Genomic DNA, 16,059 nt, shown 5'->3' with positions numbered 1-16,059 from the left:
TAAATCAGTGGAGGAGGCAGCATTTGCCTGTCGAGTTTATTTTTGTACGGAACAGGTGTGCACCTTGTCCTCAAAATGCATTTTCAGAGGAAAGGATGCAATCAAATATGAGACAGTTACTGGCTTATAAAAGTTTTCTAATAGGAATATTGGCCAAGATTTAATTTGCTTTTGAGCCAGCCCCCTTGTGTGTTGAGAATTACTGGCAATTCTTCATTTGTTTAAAAAATAAAATAAACAATAATATTTTGCTCAGGAGAGGCAATGCCTGTACCTGAAAATATTAACCAGAAACTCCAAGACCAGTAACCTGAGTTTTTTTAAATGTGATTACTGGTTTAAAAACTAGACAAAAGGTAGGCTACATTTTATTATCCACACTGTGTGCCGTTTCGTTGTCAGCGTATGTTGTTTTTTGTGGCATTCAGAACTTCCAGTTCTTCTGGTATTTCCCATATTTTTCCGGAATAGGTGAGTGCGTTTTTTAGGTTTTAAAAATGTCAGGAAATATCTTAAGCCCTTGTCTGGATTGACAGGCGTCTGTAAGAACAGACAGCTGTAATTCTCACTGTAGAGATGAGCGACTCTCCAGATCCACGGCGGATATCAGTCTGTGCCGCGGAGGTGGAGGGGGCTCCATTGTGGGACGATAAAGTCTAGTGTGGTGGCCGTCACACTTCCTCCCGCTTTGTGGAAACTCCAGTACCGTTTGCCCATCAGCTGGGCACATGCGGTGCTGCTGCTGCCCCAGGACAGCTGAAAATCACCGTTATTTTGACGGGCAGAAGGATCTGGCGCAGGAAAATGGTGTGCAGATGGGCGATGATGGGGCACATTTGTCCCTTCTCCTTCCTTACTGTTCTGCCGCGGCGCCCGTTCGCTCGTCTCCGCTCGTCTGTCCATCTGCTTCTCCCTCCGCCTTCATCTGTCCGTCTCGTCATCTGTTCATCCACCCGCTGCTCTCCTTCATCCCTTCCTCTGTTGATCTTTCTATGTGCTTACCTTTCTGTCTGTCCACCCCTCCATCTGCTTATTTGCCCATCTGTTCACCTATCTCTTATTTTTTCCAGGCTGTTCACCTGTCTGTCTTGTTTTTCCTGGCTGTTCACCTGTCCATTTGGTATTGTGCCTGGCTGGTCACCTGTCTACCCGTTATTATGCCTGGCTGGTCACCTGTCCGCCTTTTGTTTTGCCAGGCTGTTGGGCTGTTTCTCTGTAATTTTGCCTGGCTGTTCACCTGTTTCTCTGTTAATATTGTCTGGCTGCTCACCATGTTATTTTGCCTGCCTGTTCAATTTTTCTGTTAGGTGCAAATTTACCAATGGTAAATTGTGTTCTGCATCAGTCACTTCAGTCTGTATGATTTTTTTTGCCAGTTGTTATGCCATGCAGAATTTGCTCAGCAGTTGTTTGTATAAAAAAACCCTCAGATATTCACCCTGGAGTTTGTTAGAAGGGAATCTGAGAAGAAGGTATGTGTTTGTAGATTTTGGCATGAGGCCAGGAACAAGGAGGGTAGAACATGAGCGTGAAGCAGGAATCTCATTAAATAAATATTTTTGGGGAAAGATGAAGGCGCTGTTGCACGGGCTTTGCAATGTAAGAAATGTCTGGAAAACACACTTGAAAAGATTTTTGTATCAAAGACTGCGATGACAAAAGAGGTGAGACCACTCGGTGGAAGAGCTGCAGGAAAGTCTGTTTTTCCTCAGACGTGCTGACAGTCAGCTCCTGCGTTAACTTATTTTCTTGCTTCTGACGGGGAGCCTCGCTCGCTCAAACTGAAATGTTTGCGTCTAGCTCGCGCAGAATTGTTAAAGATTTGTTTATGGTGGCCATTTGGCACGGACCAGACTTCCACTGAGGAAATTATCCAGCTTCCCACTTCAGATAAGTGTGGACTAGGCACTGCTGCGTGGTGTGGCACTTGTGACGTTCGGTCGCCGGTGCACAAATGGGTGTAGACTGAGTGCACAAATGGGTGTAGACTGAGGGCAGAAATGGGTGTAGACCGAGTGCACAAATGGATGCAGACTGAGTGCACAAATGGATGCAGACTGAGTGCACAAATGGGTGTAGGCTGAGTGCACAAATGAGTGTAGACTGAGTGCACAAATGGATGCAGACTGAGTGCACAAATGGGTGTAGGCTGAGTGCACAAATGGATGCAGACTGAGTGCACAAATGGATGCAGACTGAGTGCACAAATGAGTGTAGACTGAGTGCACAAATGGGTGTAGGCTGAGTGCACAAATGGGTGTAGACTGAGTGCACAAATGGGTGTAGGCTGAGTGCACAAATGGGTGTAGGCTGAGTGCACAAATGGGTGTAGGCTGAGTGCACAAATGGGTGTAGGCTGAGTGCACAAATGGGTGTAGGCTGAGTGCACAAATGGATGCAGACTGAGTGCACAAATGAGTGTAGACTGAGTGCACAAATGGGTGTAGGCTGAGTGCACAAATGGATGCAGACTGAGTGCACAAATGAGTGTAGACTGAGTGCACAAATGGGTGTAGGCTGAGTACACAAATGGGTGTAGGCTGAGTGCACAAATGGATGCAGACTGAGTGCACAAATGAGTGTAGACTGAGTGCACAAATGGGTGTAGGCTGAGTGCACAAATGAGTGTAGACTGAGTGCACAAATGGGTGTAGACTGAGTGCACAAATGGGTGTAGGCTGAGTGCACAAATGGGTGTAGGCTGAGTGCACAAATGGGTGTAGGCTGAGTGCACAAATGGGTGTAGACTGAGTGCACAAATGGGTGTAGGCTGAGTGCACAAATGAGTGTAGACTGAGTGCACAAATGGGTGTAGACTGAGTGCACAAATGGGTGTAGGCTGAGTGCACAAATGGGTGTAGACTGAGTGCACAAATGGGTGTAGGCTGAGTGCACAAATGGGTGTAGGCTGAGTGCACAAATGGGTGTAGGCTGAGTGCACAAATGGGTGTAGGCTGAGTGCACAAATGGGTGTAGGCTGAGTGCACAAATGGATGCAGACTGAGTGCACAAATGAGTGTAGACTGAGTGCACAAATGGGTGTAGGCTGAGTACACAAATGGGTGTAGGCTGAGTGCACAAATGGGTGTAGGCTGAGTGCACAAATGGATGCAGGCTGAGTGCACAAATGAGTGTAGACTGAGTGCACAAATGGGTGTAGGCTGAGTGCACAAATGAGTGTAGACTGAGTGCACAAATGGGTGTAGGCTGAGTGCACAAATGGGTGTAGGCTGAGTGCACAAATGGATGCAGACTGAGTGCACAAATGGGTGTAGGCTGAGTGCACAAATGAGTGTAGACTGAGTGCACAAATGGGTGTAGACTGAGTGCACAAATGGGTGTAGGCTGAGTGCACAAATGGGTGTAGGCTGAGTGCACAAATGGGTGTAGGCTGAGTGCACAAATGGGTGTAGGCTGAGTGCACAAATGGGTGTAGGCTGAGTGCACAAATGGGTGTAGGCTGAGTGCACAAATGGATGCAGACTGAGTGCACAAATGAGTGTAGGCTGAGTGCACAAATGGATGCAGACTGAGTGCACAAATGAGTGTAGACTGAGTGCACAAATGGGTGTAGGCTGAGTACACAAATGGGTGTAGGCTGAGTACACAAATGGGTGTAGACTGAGTGCACAAATGGGTGTAGGCTGAGTGCACAAATGGATGCAGACTGAGTGCACAAATGAGTGTAGACTGAGTGCACAAATGGGTGTAGGCTGAGTGCACAAATGAGTGTAGACTGAGTGCACAAATGGGTGTAGGCTGAGTGCACAAATGGGTGTAGGCTGAGTGCACAAATGGATGCAGACTGAGTGCACAAATGAGTGTAGACTGAGTGCACAAATGGGTGTAGGCTGAGTGCACAAATGGGTGTAGGCTGAGTGCACAAATGGGTGTAGGCTGAGTGCACAAATGGATGCAGACTGAGTGCACAAATGAGTGTAGACTGAGTGCACAAATGGGTGTAGGCTGAGTACACAAATGGGTGTAGGCTGAGTGCACAAATGGATGCAGACTGAGTGCACAAATGAGTGTAGACTGAGTGCACAAATGGGTGTAGGCTGAGTGCACAAATGAGTGTAGACTGAGTGCACAAATGGGTGTAGACTGAGTGCACAAATGGGTGTAGGCTGAGTGCACAAATGGGTGTAGGCTGAGTGCACAAATGGGTGTAGGCTGAGTGCACAAATGGGTGTAGGCTGAGTGCACAAATGGATGCAGGCTGAGTGCACAAATGAGTGTAGACTGAGTGCACAAATGGGTGTAGGCTGAGTGCACAAATGGGTGTAGACTGAGTGCACAAATGGGTGTAGGCTGAGTGCACAAATGGGTGTAGACTGAGTGCACAAATGGGTGTAGGCTGAGTACACAAATGGGTGTAGGCTGAGTGCACAAATGGATGCAGACTGAGTGCACAAATGAGTGTAGACTGAGTGCACAAATGGGTGTAGGCTGAGTGCACAAATGAGTGTAGACTGAGTGCACAAATGGGTGTAGACTGAGTGCACAAATGGGTGTAGGCTGAGTGCACAAATGGGTGTAGGCTGAGTGCACAAATGGGTGTAGACTGAGTGCACAAATGGGTGTAGGCTGAGTGCACAAATGGGTGTAGACAGCCTGCACAAATGGGTGTAGACAGCCTGCACAATTAGGTGTAGACTGTTCTTTTGGGCACACATGAATGGGCACAGAACCACTAGATGACAAGCTTTGTCTCTTGTGATTCTCTCCACCCTGATTCCAATTCCCCTCTTCAGCATCTTCCCCCTGTCTGCCCTATGTTCCCCTTTCCCCCCAAACAAATTCCTCGTCTTAATTTTAGTGTCACAGGATTACCTATCCCTGGAATGTTATGGCCCGACCATTGTGCATTGTGCTCATTAATCGTTGCTTGGGATGTTGCCAATTTACGAATCTTGGCCATTGTCTGAATCAGCGCATTTACCTACTATTGAGTATACAAGTTGTATACCGCATCAACAACTTGTACACTCAATATTAGTCAAGTGCTCTGATTCAAACGTGGCCTGGGCCTGTGTTTGCTCTCATTGCACATTGCTGTGGATAAGAGCGTCCGCTAAAGGCCTGAAATGTAAAATGTAAAACTGCTTCTCTCTGGAGTTTAGAAGATGATTCCTCGGCAGTGTTCCCACCCAGCTAGCTCAGATGATGGCATTACTGTAAATGGAAAAGACAAAAAAGAAAAGGCAGAGATGAGCTTGTTTCAGTATGCTGAACTCAGTAACCAGAACAAAATGATCAATTCCTTTAAAAAGGATTTTCAAAGCCAGGGAAGTTTGAATGCTAAAGGTTTACTGCTGAGGGATTACAGCATGGTTCATTCTTAAGAACAGAGAAGCTTTCATTTATTTATCTTTCAAAAGTCAATAATGCACAGTCCATTTCCAAGTGATTTTTATCTTTTTTGGTATTGGCTGAGCCTTGACTTTGATCAAGTTTATCTGTGATATGAATGCACATTTTTTAAAGCAAGACTTGCCATGGTCATTTAAGTCTCCTGATTGTATCTGAGGTATCTATATGTATCTATAATTTGAAGTGTGAAGATACTTTGATACTTACAATTTCATATCACACCCTTAGCTGGTATCTACTGAGGAGACATCCTCTATTGCATTTTATTAAATCAAAAGTTAAAACATTCAAAAAGAATGTCATGATATTTTGGAGCATCCATAGATCAAAGTGAATTTAGTTCTTATTTGAGATAAAAAGTGTTTGCTAAAATGTGATGATATGTCATTTGTAATTTCATCTTCAGGACTCGGGAAGAATCCAGTAGTGAAGATTAATTCTTGCTCTAGGGGGCAGTGTGGTACCAGACCTGACTACCCCCTCCTCCTGTGCCCCCCCCCCCCTCTTTTCTATACAGGAGCGAGATGCCTATCTGCCATTAGCAGAGAGCGCCAGCACGATGTACTTCGTTATAACAGACCTCTCCAAAATTAATAACATGTACCGCTTCAGCTTGGCCGCCTTCCTCCGAATCTTCCAGCGAGCACTGCAGAGCAAGAAGGTAAGACCTCACACCGCTGCTCCCCGGGAGGCCGGGGGATTGGTCCTCCTGGCCACTCCTCCTGCATCAGGCCACACCCCCCTCTCACTCTAATTTCGGGGAGAACAGAGCAGAGCAGAGAGCCGATGCTTCTTTGAAGGGAAAACATTGGCTGATGCTCCATTTGTTTAAGAGGCTTTTCTCAGCTCTGCTGAAGCCACCACTGTTAAGGGCTCTTTGCTGCTACACTCCTCCCCCTGCACTCTTACACTCTTTCTTCTCTAATTCACCTCATTTGCTTCCGTAGTCCAGTGAGGGAGGGAGTGAGTCAGGGGAATTGATGTTTTAATTATTTTTTGTGCCCCAATTAGAAATCCCCAATCATATCCATAAGATTCCACAGCTGCAGCCTCTGCTATTGAAGACAGATAGGGATGTGCTCCAAGCATCCATCTCTTATAATGATGCAGTTCACAAGTAGTGCTCACGCCGACATGAGCGAGGTGCTCTGTGTGAAGCTCAGCAGGTGGACTCGCGGGTGCCTGACCGACCAGCAGGGGTCTCTGGTGTGCGATGAGATTCCATCGTCCCTGCCAATTGAAACCTTCCCTTCCCCCGGCAACACTCGTGGCAGTTATGCATGGCTCTGCGGGGCTAACAGCAGTGGTCGGCCCTGGCGTGGTCTGGATGTGATACCGGGCTGTGGGGCCCATCCGTACTCTAGGACGGCGGCTTAACAGGACGCGTCACCCAGCAGGCACTTAATGATTCATTTTTGAGGAGGGGGCTTATCAGACGGCCCGTCCCATCTCTGTAATGAGCTCAGCTGATGGCGGAGCGGGCTGAGAGTGCGGAGCAGATCCCGCCTCAGATTGCGGTGGATTCATCTGGCTTCCAGTCAAACCCACACTATTACTGTGGGGCCTACTGCCCTGCTTTCTCCCAGACCGTACAGTCAAACTCGCACTGCCACTGGGGCGGTCTACTGCCCTGCTTTCTCCCAGACCGTACAGTCAAACTCACACTATTACTGTGGGGCCTACTGCCCTGCTTTCTCTCAGACCGTACAGTCAAACTCGTACTGCTACTGGGGCAGTCTACTGCCCTGCTGTCTCCCAGACCGTACAGTCAAACTCGCACTGCCACTGGGGCGGTCTACTGCCCTGCTTTCTCCCAGACCGTACAGTCAAACTCACATTATTACCGTAGGGCCTACTGCCCTGCTTTCTCCCAGACCGTACAGTCAAACTCGCACTGCTACTGGGGCGGTCTACTGCCCTGCTTTCTCCCAGACCGTACAGTCAAAGTCACACTGCTATTCTCTCCAGGGACCTGGATATAGGTGGTGCAGGCTGCAGCCAGGCTGACTGTCTGCCCCCCACCGTGCGTCTCCATGTCTCTGAATGCAGCCCAGTAACTTCAGACTCCTCCAGGTGACGGGGCTTCCCCTGGCCTCCCTCCTGAGAGGAGATGGGCTGCAGGTGGAGGTCAGAAGTGGGTTAGGGTTAGCCTGTACAGCTGTCCCAACAGCGGCCTCTCCTGCTCTGCTTCCCCTCCCTCTGTCTCTAACTCCTGTGCCGTCCAGATGTGGCCCGCGCACAGCTGTATGTCCGTGTTCCTCTCCTGTCTGTCTGCATTGTTGTGTGAAGAGCAGTCATGGTCGGTCAGTGCAGCAAGCCCCAGGCCCTGCTCCGCTCCTGTTTGATGGCTGAATTTGAAATGCCTAATGGCACTTCAACACTGCAGCAGCCAGCGCTGGATAATTTCAAGGTAGACAGGACCCTTTATGCAGGCTGCTCGTTTCCTAGCCATGCTTAAGAACAGCGGTGGAACCGTGCGTACCTGTTCTGGGGCTTTTACGCGCTAATGTCTCTCTTAAACGCACTCCAATTTCTGCCCCCAGTTTCCGCCACGCGAGACTGCGTCGCGGCATCAGCACCTCGATGTGCGCGGCTCTCTCGTAAAGGCCAGGGAAAGCGGCAGAGCCGCGGCCTGCAGAGCATTGTGGGAACACGGCGGCGTTAGCGCCGGTGTTCGTGCTGAGGTTCCCCCTCCTGCTCGGGGCTTGGGTTTGTGGCTGCGGGGCTGTTTCTGACAGATGCTCAGTGATTGTACTGGGCATGTGCGGTGGAGTAGAGCTCAGCCCTGTTGCAGTTTCAGCAGTGGGAATTGTGTGTGGATATCTTTAATGCATAGCTGCTCAGTGGTACTGTGGTGCTGTGTGGTGGAGATAAAATGGATGTCCACCAATGTGGCGAAGAGATACGGTGCAGGTCCCTCAGTGTGGAGATAAAGTGATGGTCCTTCAGTGCTGAGATATGGTGGAGGTCCTCCAGTCTGGGGATATGATGAAGGTCCTCTAGTTTTGTGATGTGGTGAGGTTGCAGTGTGGCAGAGGGTAAATTAACCCTTCCCTCAAAGTGATGTTTCTAATTAATATTTTATGTGCCACCAAGTGTGTCTGCAGTTTGTTTAATTAAAAGAAATACATAAAACAAAATCTACTTTAGTGACTACAGTCTAATTTAGTGGATCATCTTATTAATGGCCTTTTACCATTATATGCTGACAGAACGATTCTTACTGGAGGCCATTTTGTTCAGTCAGTTGAATGAGGTGAATATGGGACACTAAAAAAGCTCCTCGCACAGAAATATGTTCCATTTCTTTCAATTCACAATAATACTGTGTAACTAATTGAGGGCATTATGGGTAATAATTATGTACACCTGACGAAGACCTCTCAGGTAGAGAGGTTTTTCGAATTAAAAGAATCGGAGCATATTTCTGTGTGCGGAACCTCTTTTAGAGATTTTGGTGTTAGAGACCTTTTCTTCTCCAGCACCACACAAGAGGACGGATGTGTGTATTACTATCTTTTGAATGAGGGACAGTACCTCTAGGGCTTAGAGTTTAGTTGCAGTAAACACAATCCAGCAAAATAGGTAATTAATGCTCAGTGGGGGGTTCACATTGTATTTTTATTTAATTTTCCAGCCAGAGGAGTAGAGACAGTGAGAGAGCAGGAGAGAGAGAGAGGAGATAAAGAGAAAGCAGACCCCTAAAACCTCTCGGCTTGCGGTGTTGGTGGAGTAATTACTGAGCGATGTAGGAGGTGTTCAGCGTTAGGGCTCAGCGTTATCTACCCTCCTGTCTCTCCGCGCTCTAACCCAGCGTCGCTCCCGCAGGAGTCCGAAGGCACGGAGGCCCGCATCGTCTCCCTGGAGGCGTGTCTGAAGACCACGGTGTACGAGTACGTCTGCCGCTCGCTCTTCAAGGTAAGCCCCGCCCCCCCCCCCCCCCGCCGCTCCGGTCACCGCTGATTTCCCCAGCCACAGACGCCGTCAAACCTTCGACAGCGAGATCACCTCACACGCAGCAGCCCAGGACAGCGATCCCTGCGCGCTCATTATCGCGCTAATGATTTTAGCGCTGCGGGTGCCGCGTTAGCCATTTTGTTGTGTTAAGATAATAGGAGAAGAATGGCGGGAGTGGAAATGAGCTTTCTCTTCCGGTCAGAGGCCGCACACGGTGTCTCATTAGAAAGATTGAACGGGGAGGGGATATCGACACCGCGTTCAATGGGCTTCACGCTATTGAAAGGCTTTGACCCTGATGGATCATTTTTACAACATCGTCACCTTGGCCAATGTCAACAAAATCCAGTTACCGGGTGTCTGGGCTGGCTTATTATTATTATTTCATTTTTACAACGTATTTTAGTTCTTCGGGTTCTTTTTTTGTGTGTTAACATTTAGTGTTTGTTGCCGCGGCTGCGTGTTTGTGTGTATGGGCAGATCGTATCGATCCTGTCGCTGTGAAGCTGCCGTATCTGAGCGGAGCGCGTGCGATTCCGCGTGGAGCCGGGCCAGGCTGGAGACGGGCCCACGCCGGCGCAGACTGGAGTGGGATAAGCGCATTATCCGTCTGACGGGAGGGGGCCTTAGAGGAAGGGGAAGAAAGAACCGGCGCGATTGAAATGCTCTCTTTGTGCCTCTCAATCGGATTAGGGCCCCTCTTCTGACGCCTGCTTCCTGGAAACAAAGCGCAGACGTCCCCTCCAATGCGGCTCTGGAGGAAATAAGGAGAAGCAGCTCCCAGCGAGGTGCGGAGGAATGACACTTTCAGTGCAGAAGTCCATATGTCTTTATGCTGGTGCAGTCTGCTCTAAAGAGCCACTCTGTTGAGTGGCAGAATAAGTGGCGTTTTTTATCAGAACAAGGAGTTTGGGACGCAGGTTCTCTTGGTTCCTGGTTGGGCGTCTCCTGGGTGGAAGGCCTCTTCTCACCAGGGGAAACGCGCTCCTCTCTCAGAAAGACATGAGGGCCTTAAATTGTACTGCGCCAGCTTCCAAAAGCATGAATCTGCTGCCTGTGGAGCGTTTGACTGCTTGTAGAACTGCAGGTTAGGAGCAGCGGTGAACCTTTTAGAAAAGGCTGTCCCATATCTGTTTGCTGTTGATATACTCCTCTGGCTGCCCCTTTGGGGTTATTCATTTCGCCCAGACTCTCGTATTTCTGGGTGACTTATCCTTTTAGCGGTTTAGCATTATTTTAGCCCCTTTTGCTCAGAGTCAGTGCAGTTGCATTGGAGCTGGGCTCGGGTCAGGCTCATAGCCGTCAGGTTGAAAGAGCTCCAGTCCACACTGCCTCTCTGATGCCAAATCATGAGCGGGAGGGAAATATCAAACAGTCAGAAAGATGAGCATCTGGGATCACTGGTGCAGTGATACAGCCCTGTGTGACTGAAGCCATAATGCTATGCCTCTGAGTAAAGGTAGATTACAGGTGTGCGTGCGTGCGTGCGTTTGCGTGCGTGTGTGTGTATGTGTGTGTGTGTGTGTGCGTGTGTTTGTGTGTGCGTGTGTGTGTGTGTGTGCGTGCGCCGGTGTGTGTGTGCGCATGCGTGTGTGTGTGTGTGTATGTGTGTGTGTGTGCGCGCGCGCATGCGTGGGTGTGTGTGTGTGTGCCCATGCGTGGGTGGGTGTGTGTGTGTGTGTGTGTGTGTGAAGGCAGCTCCAGGTGGAAGGGGAGATTACCTGCCTGCTCTGGGCTCTCTCTTTGTCAGAGTGTCAGCGCTGGTTCCCTCAGTCACAGCCAGCCTGCCAGTGCAGTGCAGGCCCATATCGGCCCACATCTCCCCTCATTAAAGTCAGTATGAGGCGGGTGACAGCAGACGGCGGTCTGGGCCGGAGCCTGTCTCCCCGGGCCGGACCAGCGGCCTGGTCTACCTGAGGACTCTGCTTTTGAAACGCCGCCGCGGCTAAGTGCCATTTGAAGAACTTCCTCCTAAACCCCGCCTGAACGCGATAAATTATGCATTCTTCATCTGTTTCAATGTGCTTCCCCCTCTTATCTACCAGCGGCTTTAGCGATGAGACAGCTGCAAGTTGTGTTCTGAGCCTTTCCTCGAAACTACGATAGTCAATCCAGCGCAGGGCTGTTGTTCTCTGAGATTGGATCGAGGACGCCGTCCGTTTGGAAGCGGGCTGGAACATCTGCCTCTCGCGTTCGGGCGGGCGCACACGCGCCCTAACCGGTCCCAGACGCCTGCGCTGCGAAGACGGGTGTCTCGCTCTCCGGCCCCGGGGCAGAAGCCATGGCGACGGTCTCGTCGCGTTGTTCCTGTGCGTTTTTACACAGCTCCCGGCCGACCCTCTGCTCGCCTGAAAGATCACATCTCAGCAGCTATGAACCGCGCGGGCGGGTGGGTGGGACGGAAGACGGCCTTTTCGCTCTCCTGCGCTCCCAGTGTCTTGCTGGGTGGTAATTGGTGGCAGTAGTCAGGAGCCCCCACCCTGAAGGGGAAAGGGCAGAGCAGGCAGACCGTTATGAGCGATCCGCGCCCCCGCCCCCCCCGCCGAGCTCGTACCAGGGGCTGTGACTCATCCCCGCTGCCTTCATCCCCTTCTCTGTTCCGGGGGGGATTTTCTGGGCTCCTTCTTAAATTAGTAACAGATTAAATATAGCCAAACTCTGCCATCTTTATTGTGGCAGCCGCAAAACGTGTTTGTGCTGCTCTGAACTGACAGCAGGGCCCCCCGGTGAAAGGCCAGGCCGGTGGAAGCTTCTGGAATGCAGGAGTGTTGCCGTTTGCTTGTCTCCTAAGTACAGGCTGGGTCTTTCCTGGCTCAAAATGGCATACATGGTGACTTTGCGTAACAGGGGCTGCGGCTTTACTGCCACTGTCACTGTCAAAAAAAAATTGGGGAATTTATCAGTTTTTTTAATTTATTTTTTTAATCGGTTCAAAAATCCAGGTGAAAATCGAATCATAAAAATAATGCAAAGATCAGGGCGTAAATGATCAATTTTAATTCCTAACATTGATAACTTACTGCTTTTCATCACATAATCAGCAGCTTGTTTTTGCTGTCGCCCACTTCTTATTTCTGGAAGCTTGTCAACTGTCAACCACTGAGTCTGTCAAGCCTTCGTTTACAATAACTAATTTCCATTAATAAACTAAAATAAATGGTGTGCACATGGAGCAACGATTAGCAAATCAATTTTCTATGGCACATAGATTAGGTGAAGAATAAATATTAATATTATGTCCAGTGAAATCTTTAGCTAGCTACCCATCAGTACACGGGAGGTTGTGCTTGGTTATGATGGTGCCGCTCTCTACCACTGACAGCAGATGAGGCTTCTCTCGTTTACGCTGAGAGCGATAGCATTATGCGCTAATATGTTCCTTATTGTTATCCTTAAATGATGTTGCTAACGGTGTATAGGTTTTTAGGTAGTGTATAAGTTGCTTAAAAGGACGCGCATTGTTTCTCCTGCATAACCAAACCATAATCAATCAATCAAATCAATCTAACGTTAAACACCAGCAAAAAAAGTTCTTGATACTTTGTCTGTGAAGGTTGTTGTTTCATAACAAAAATCTGTTTTGCAATTCCTAAGTCTAAATGGGAGACTCAGAGTTTGGTGGCCTTGGAAAGAATCACTTGTCTGAGTGAGTATTTCTCAGAGGACAGTGAAACAGCTTTTATTCCACAGCAGAGTGCATGTTCAATGAAGGACTTGATCCCATTTTGTATCGGCGAGCATCTAAATACATTCTCAAAATATTTTTATTATTATTTCGTGCATTTGTAAATAAGGAGTAGGCCTTATTCCGAGAAATAAAATATCTTGAAATGTGTTTCATTTTTGACACTCAAAGCCTAGTTAGTACAATATTAATTAACCCTGTAACTTAGCAAATCCACCCAAATGCCAGCTTAAATGTATTTAGATTATTTTTATTCATTTACTCAAAGAGTGCTTGCACCATCCTTTTTGTCACTGGTGTTACACTGGTTGTACCCAACAAAACATTAAAGGCTTTTCAGAATTTTATTTTTCAGGCAAAAATACTGTAGGTTAATACAATAAAATCCACTTAATTGCATAACAGTGTATCGCATAACTGCCAAATCCCCAGACTTTTCCCATTCATTTCATTGTAAAGATATTGCATACAGTATGTGCATGTGCATATATTTTCATAGAATTATGTCCAGTTATATCACATGATGATTTATAAATACACGTTTAAAATCGGCTGATGAGGCACAAAAAAACTGACAATTGCCATATAAAGACACAAAACCCCAAAACTTTTATGAAGGTAGGCAGTTTCTGTTGAAAATCATGTTGATAGCAGACGCCTGAGTGTTTGTTTCATTCTTTACTGCAATTAAGAGGATTCTCCTGTGGTTAATTTGGCATGTCTAAGGTTGCATGTAAACTTGAAAGCAGTTTAAACTTTAAAAACTTGAAATGCAGTATCATTCACTATGAAATTTTACCAATAAATTCACAGAATTTGGCTAATCGTTTTACAGGTTTCGCCTAAGACGTTTCAAAGCAGGAGAAACTCTGACAGGGCTTTGTTGTGATGTCACGATGCTCCTCGTTGCCCGCGGCAGCCTTTAATCCACCCTCCACGTCCCCGTGGCCTTTCTCCACCGGGGACCACGGCAACGCTGCGTTTCCTGGCGGAAAGTAGAGAACTCAGAGCTCATTGTGGGCATTTCGTGACCCAGAACATTCCGTCAGCAAGCCCTGAATGCACCGGGGAGCGTTTCACCTTGCACAGCGGTGATCTAATGGCCGCTCTTTTTTTTAAGCGCGGAGTGAACAAATCTGCTGGTTTTCGCCGAGCCGGCGTCCTCCCCGTTAAACTCGCTGGCCTTTTCCAGCCAGAGGCGGGCTTCGTATTTTACCCAGCTCCCCTCGGGCGGTCGCGACTGCTTCGCTGGATAAGGCTGCGTGCGGAACCGCGCGGGTTCTGCCGGGCCCCGTAAATCAGCGGAACGTAAGCGAAGCGCGTCCGAGTATCCATAAGCTGCGGCACACCCAGGGGGATTGCGGGTTTGAGTCCTTTCCCTCAGCGATACGGCTCTGGTACCAGGGCCACACAGGGAGGCGGGCGGAGACGGATCACGCGCTGGTCGCGGTGACCGTGAGCGTTTCTCCACGGCGGCTCGCGTATTATTACCCCAGGAAGTACTCACATGGCTTATCAGGGCACTGCAGCAAAGCGCAGAGGCTTTTTAGGCTCCTCGTGCTCTGGATTACGTCTGACTTGGGGCTCGTGCGGTCCGTACCCCTCTGCGGGCGCGCGGGCCGCAGGGCTAATCCCGCGGTCATGTGCCCAATGTCACGTGGGTAGCTGTGGAACTGTAAGCACGCTGCTCTTAAACTTGAGCGCAGGCGCGGGATTGGGCGACAGCAGAGTGAGGGACCTGCGGTGCGGCCCACGGTGATTTCTGAGAGCGGGATGATGAGGGGGGGGGGGAGGGGTTTGTTACCGCGGCGCCGAGCAGCTTTCTGACGGAGGCGACGACCTTGCCAGGTGTTGGAGGCTTCAGTGTGGGTGAAGCTGACAGCTCTGTTAACTGATAACAATCGGCAGGCAAAGCGTTCATCAGGAAGAGGGGGAGGAGAGAGGGAGGGGTGCGCAGAAGGACGAGAGGCGACAGAGACAGAGAAAGGAGGAGAGAGAGTGATGATGAGACGGGCTGGGGGAAAGAGAGATGAGGAGGAGGATGTACCAGAGAAGAGTGGCCCCAGGTTCTCCTCTCTCGCAGTAATAACTGCACGCTAACAGCTTGCTCTGACACGCTGTCCTTCTCTTACTCCCTACCGAGTCTTCCTTCCTCTACACACTTTATATGTGTTACTTACACTGGCAGACCCTGTCTGAGGATCTGAGACACGTCCGACTGCAGCGTTTTCCTTTCCCCAGTCAGCCATGTGTTTGATGCAGCAGGCCTGGCTCAGTGGGTCCCATATGTTTCCAAGCAGGGCACTTCCATAAGGACATTAAACGGTGTGATGCCCCAGCAGCTGTGGTCAGCCAGCACTGTGCAGGTCTGACCATGCAGTGTAATAACTCTAATGCAGCACTTACTGTGCACTGTAATGCCTCTGATGCAGTGTTCATGGTGCTTGGTAATGGCCCTGTTGCGTTATTGATGGTGCTTGGTAATGCCTCTGATGCAGTGTTCATGGTGCTTGGTAATGGCCCTGTTGCAGTGTTCATGGTGCATGGTAATGGCCCTGTTGCGTTATTGATGGTGCTTGGTAATGGCCCTGTTGCAGTATTGATGGTGCTTGGTAATGGCCCTGTTGCAGCTTTGATGGTGCATGGTAATGACTGTGATGCACCATTGACTGTACATTGTAATGGCCCAGCAATAACTGTACATTATGCTGGCTTTCTCTGATCAGTATTAGGCAGCTGCTGTGGATAGTCATAGCTTTAACACTGGACAGGGCACTATAATATAGGGAACATAACAGAGGCTTTTGGGGCAGCAGTACTGCATTGTGGGTAGGAAACTTGGCTTATAACGCAAAGATTGCAGGTTACATTTCCAACTGGGGCCATTGCTGTTATATCCTTGAGCATGATCCTTGCATTGTTTCAGTAACATATCCAGCTGGGGGTTGTATGGGAAATGTAGTCTGCGTAAGCCGCTTTGAATAAAAGCATCTGCTAAATGGCAAAATGTAGTGTAAGTGTCTGTAATGGATAGAACAGCAGCC

At 48.9% G+C, this 16,059-nt stretch overlaps 1 protein-coding gene across 1 annotated transcript in view; it reads left to right on the top strand.

The window, feature by feature from the left end:
• The window catches only part of LOC118209690 (cytoplasmic dynein 2 heavy chain 1), a 158,113-nt gene that overhangs the window by 63,897 nt on the left and 78,157 nt on the right, over positions 1–16,059 (top strand). Inside the window, 2 exon segments of the mRNA XM_035385246.1 lie at positions 5,891–6,034; positions 9,202–9,291. Coding sequence (XP_035241137.1) covers positions 5,891–6,034; positions 9,202–9,291 — 234 coding nt within the window.

Source organism: Anguilla anguilla, chromosome 12 (genome assembly GCF_013347855.1).
Source record: "Anguilla anguilla isolate fAngAng1 chromosome 12, fAngAng1.pri, whole genome shotgun sequence".
Lineage (NCBI taxonomy): Eukaryota > Metazoa > Chordata > Actinopteri > Anguilliformes > Anguillidae > Anguilla > Anguilla anguilla.
Note: the sequence above shows the minus strand (reverse complement) of the source record. Positions and strands in the feature narration are given on the sequence as shown.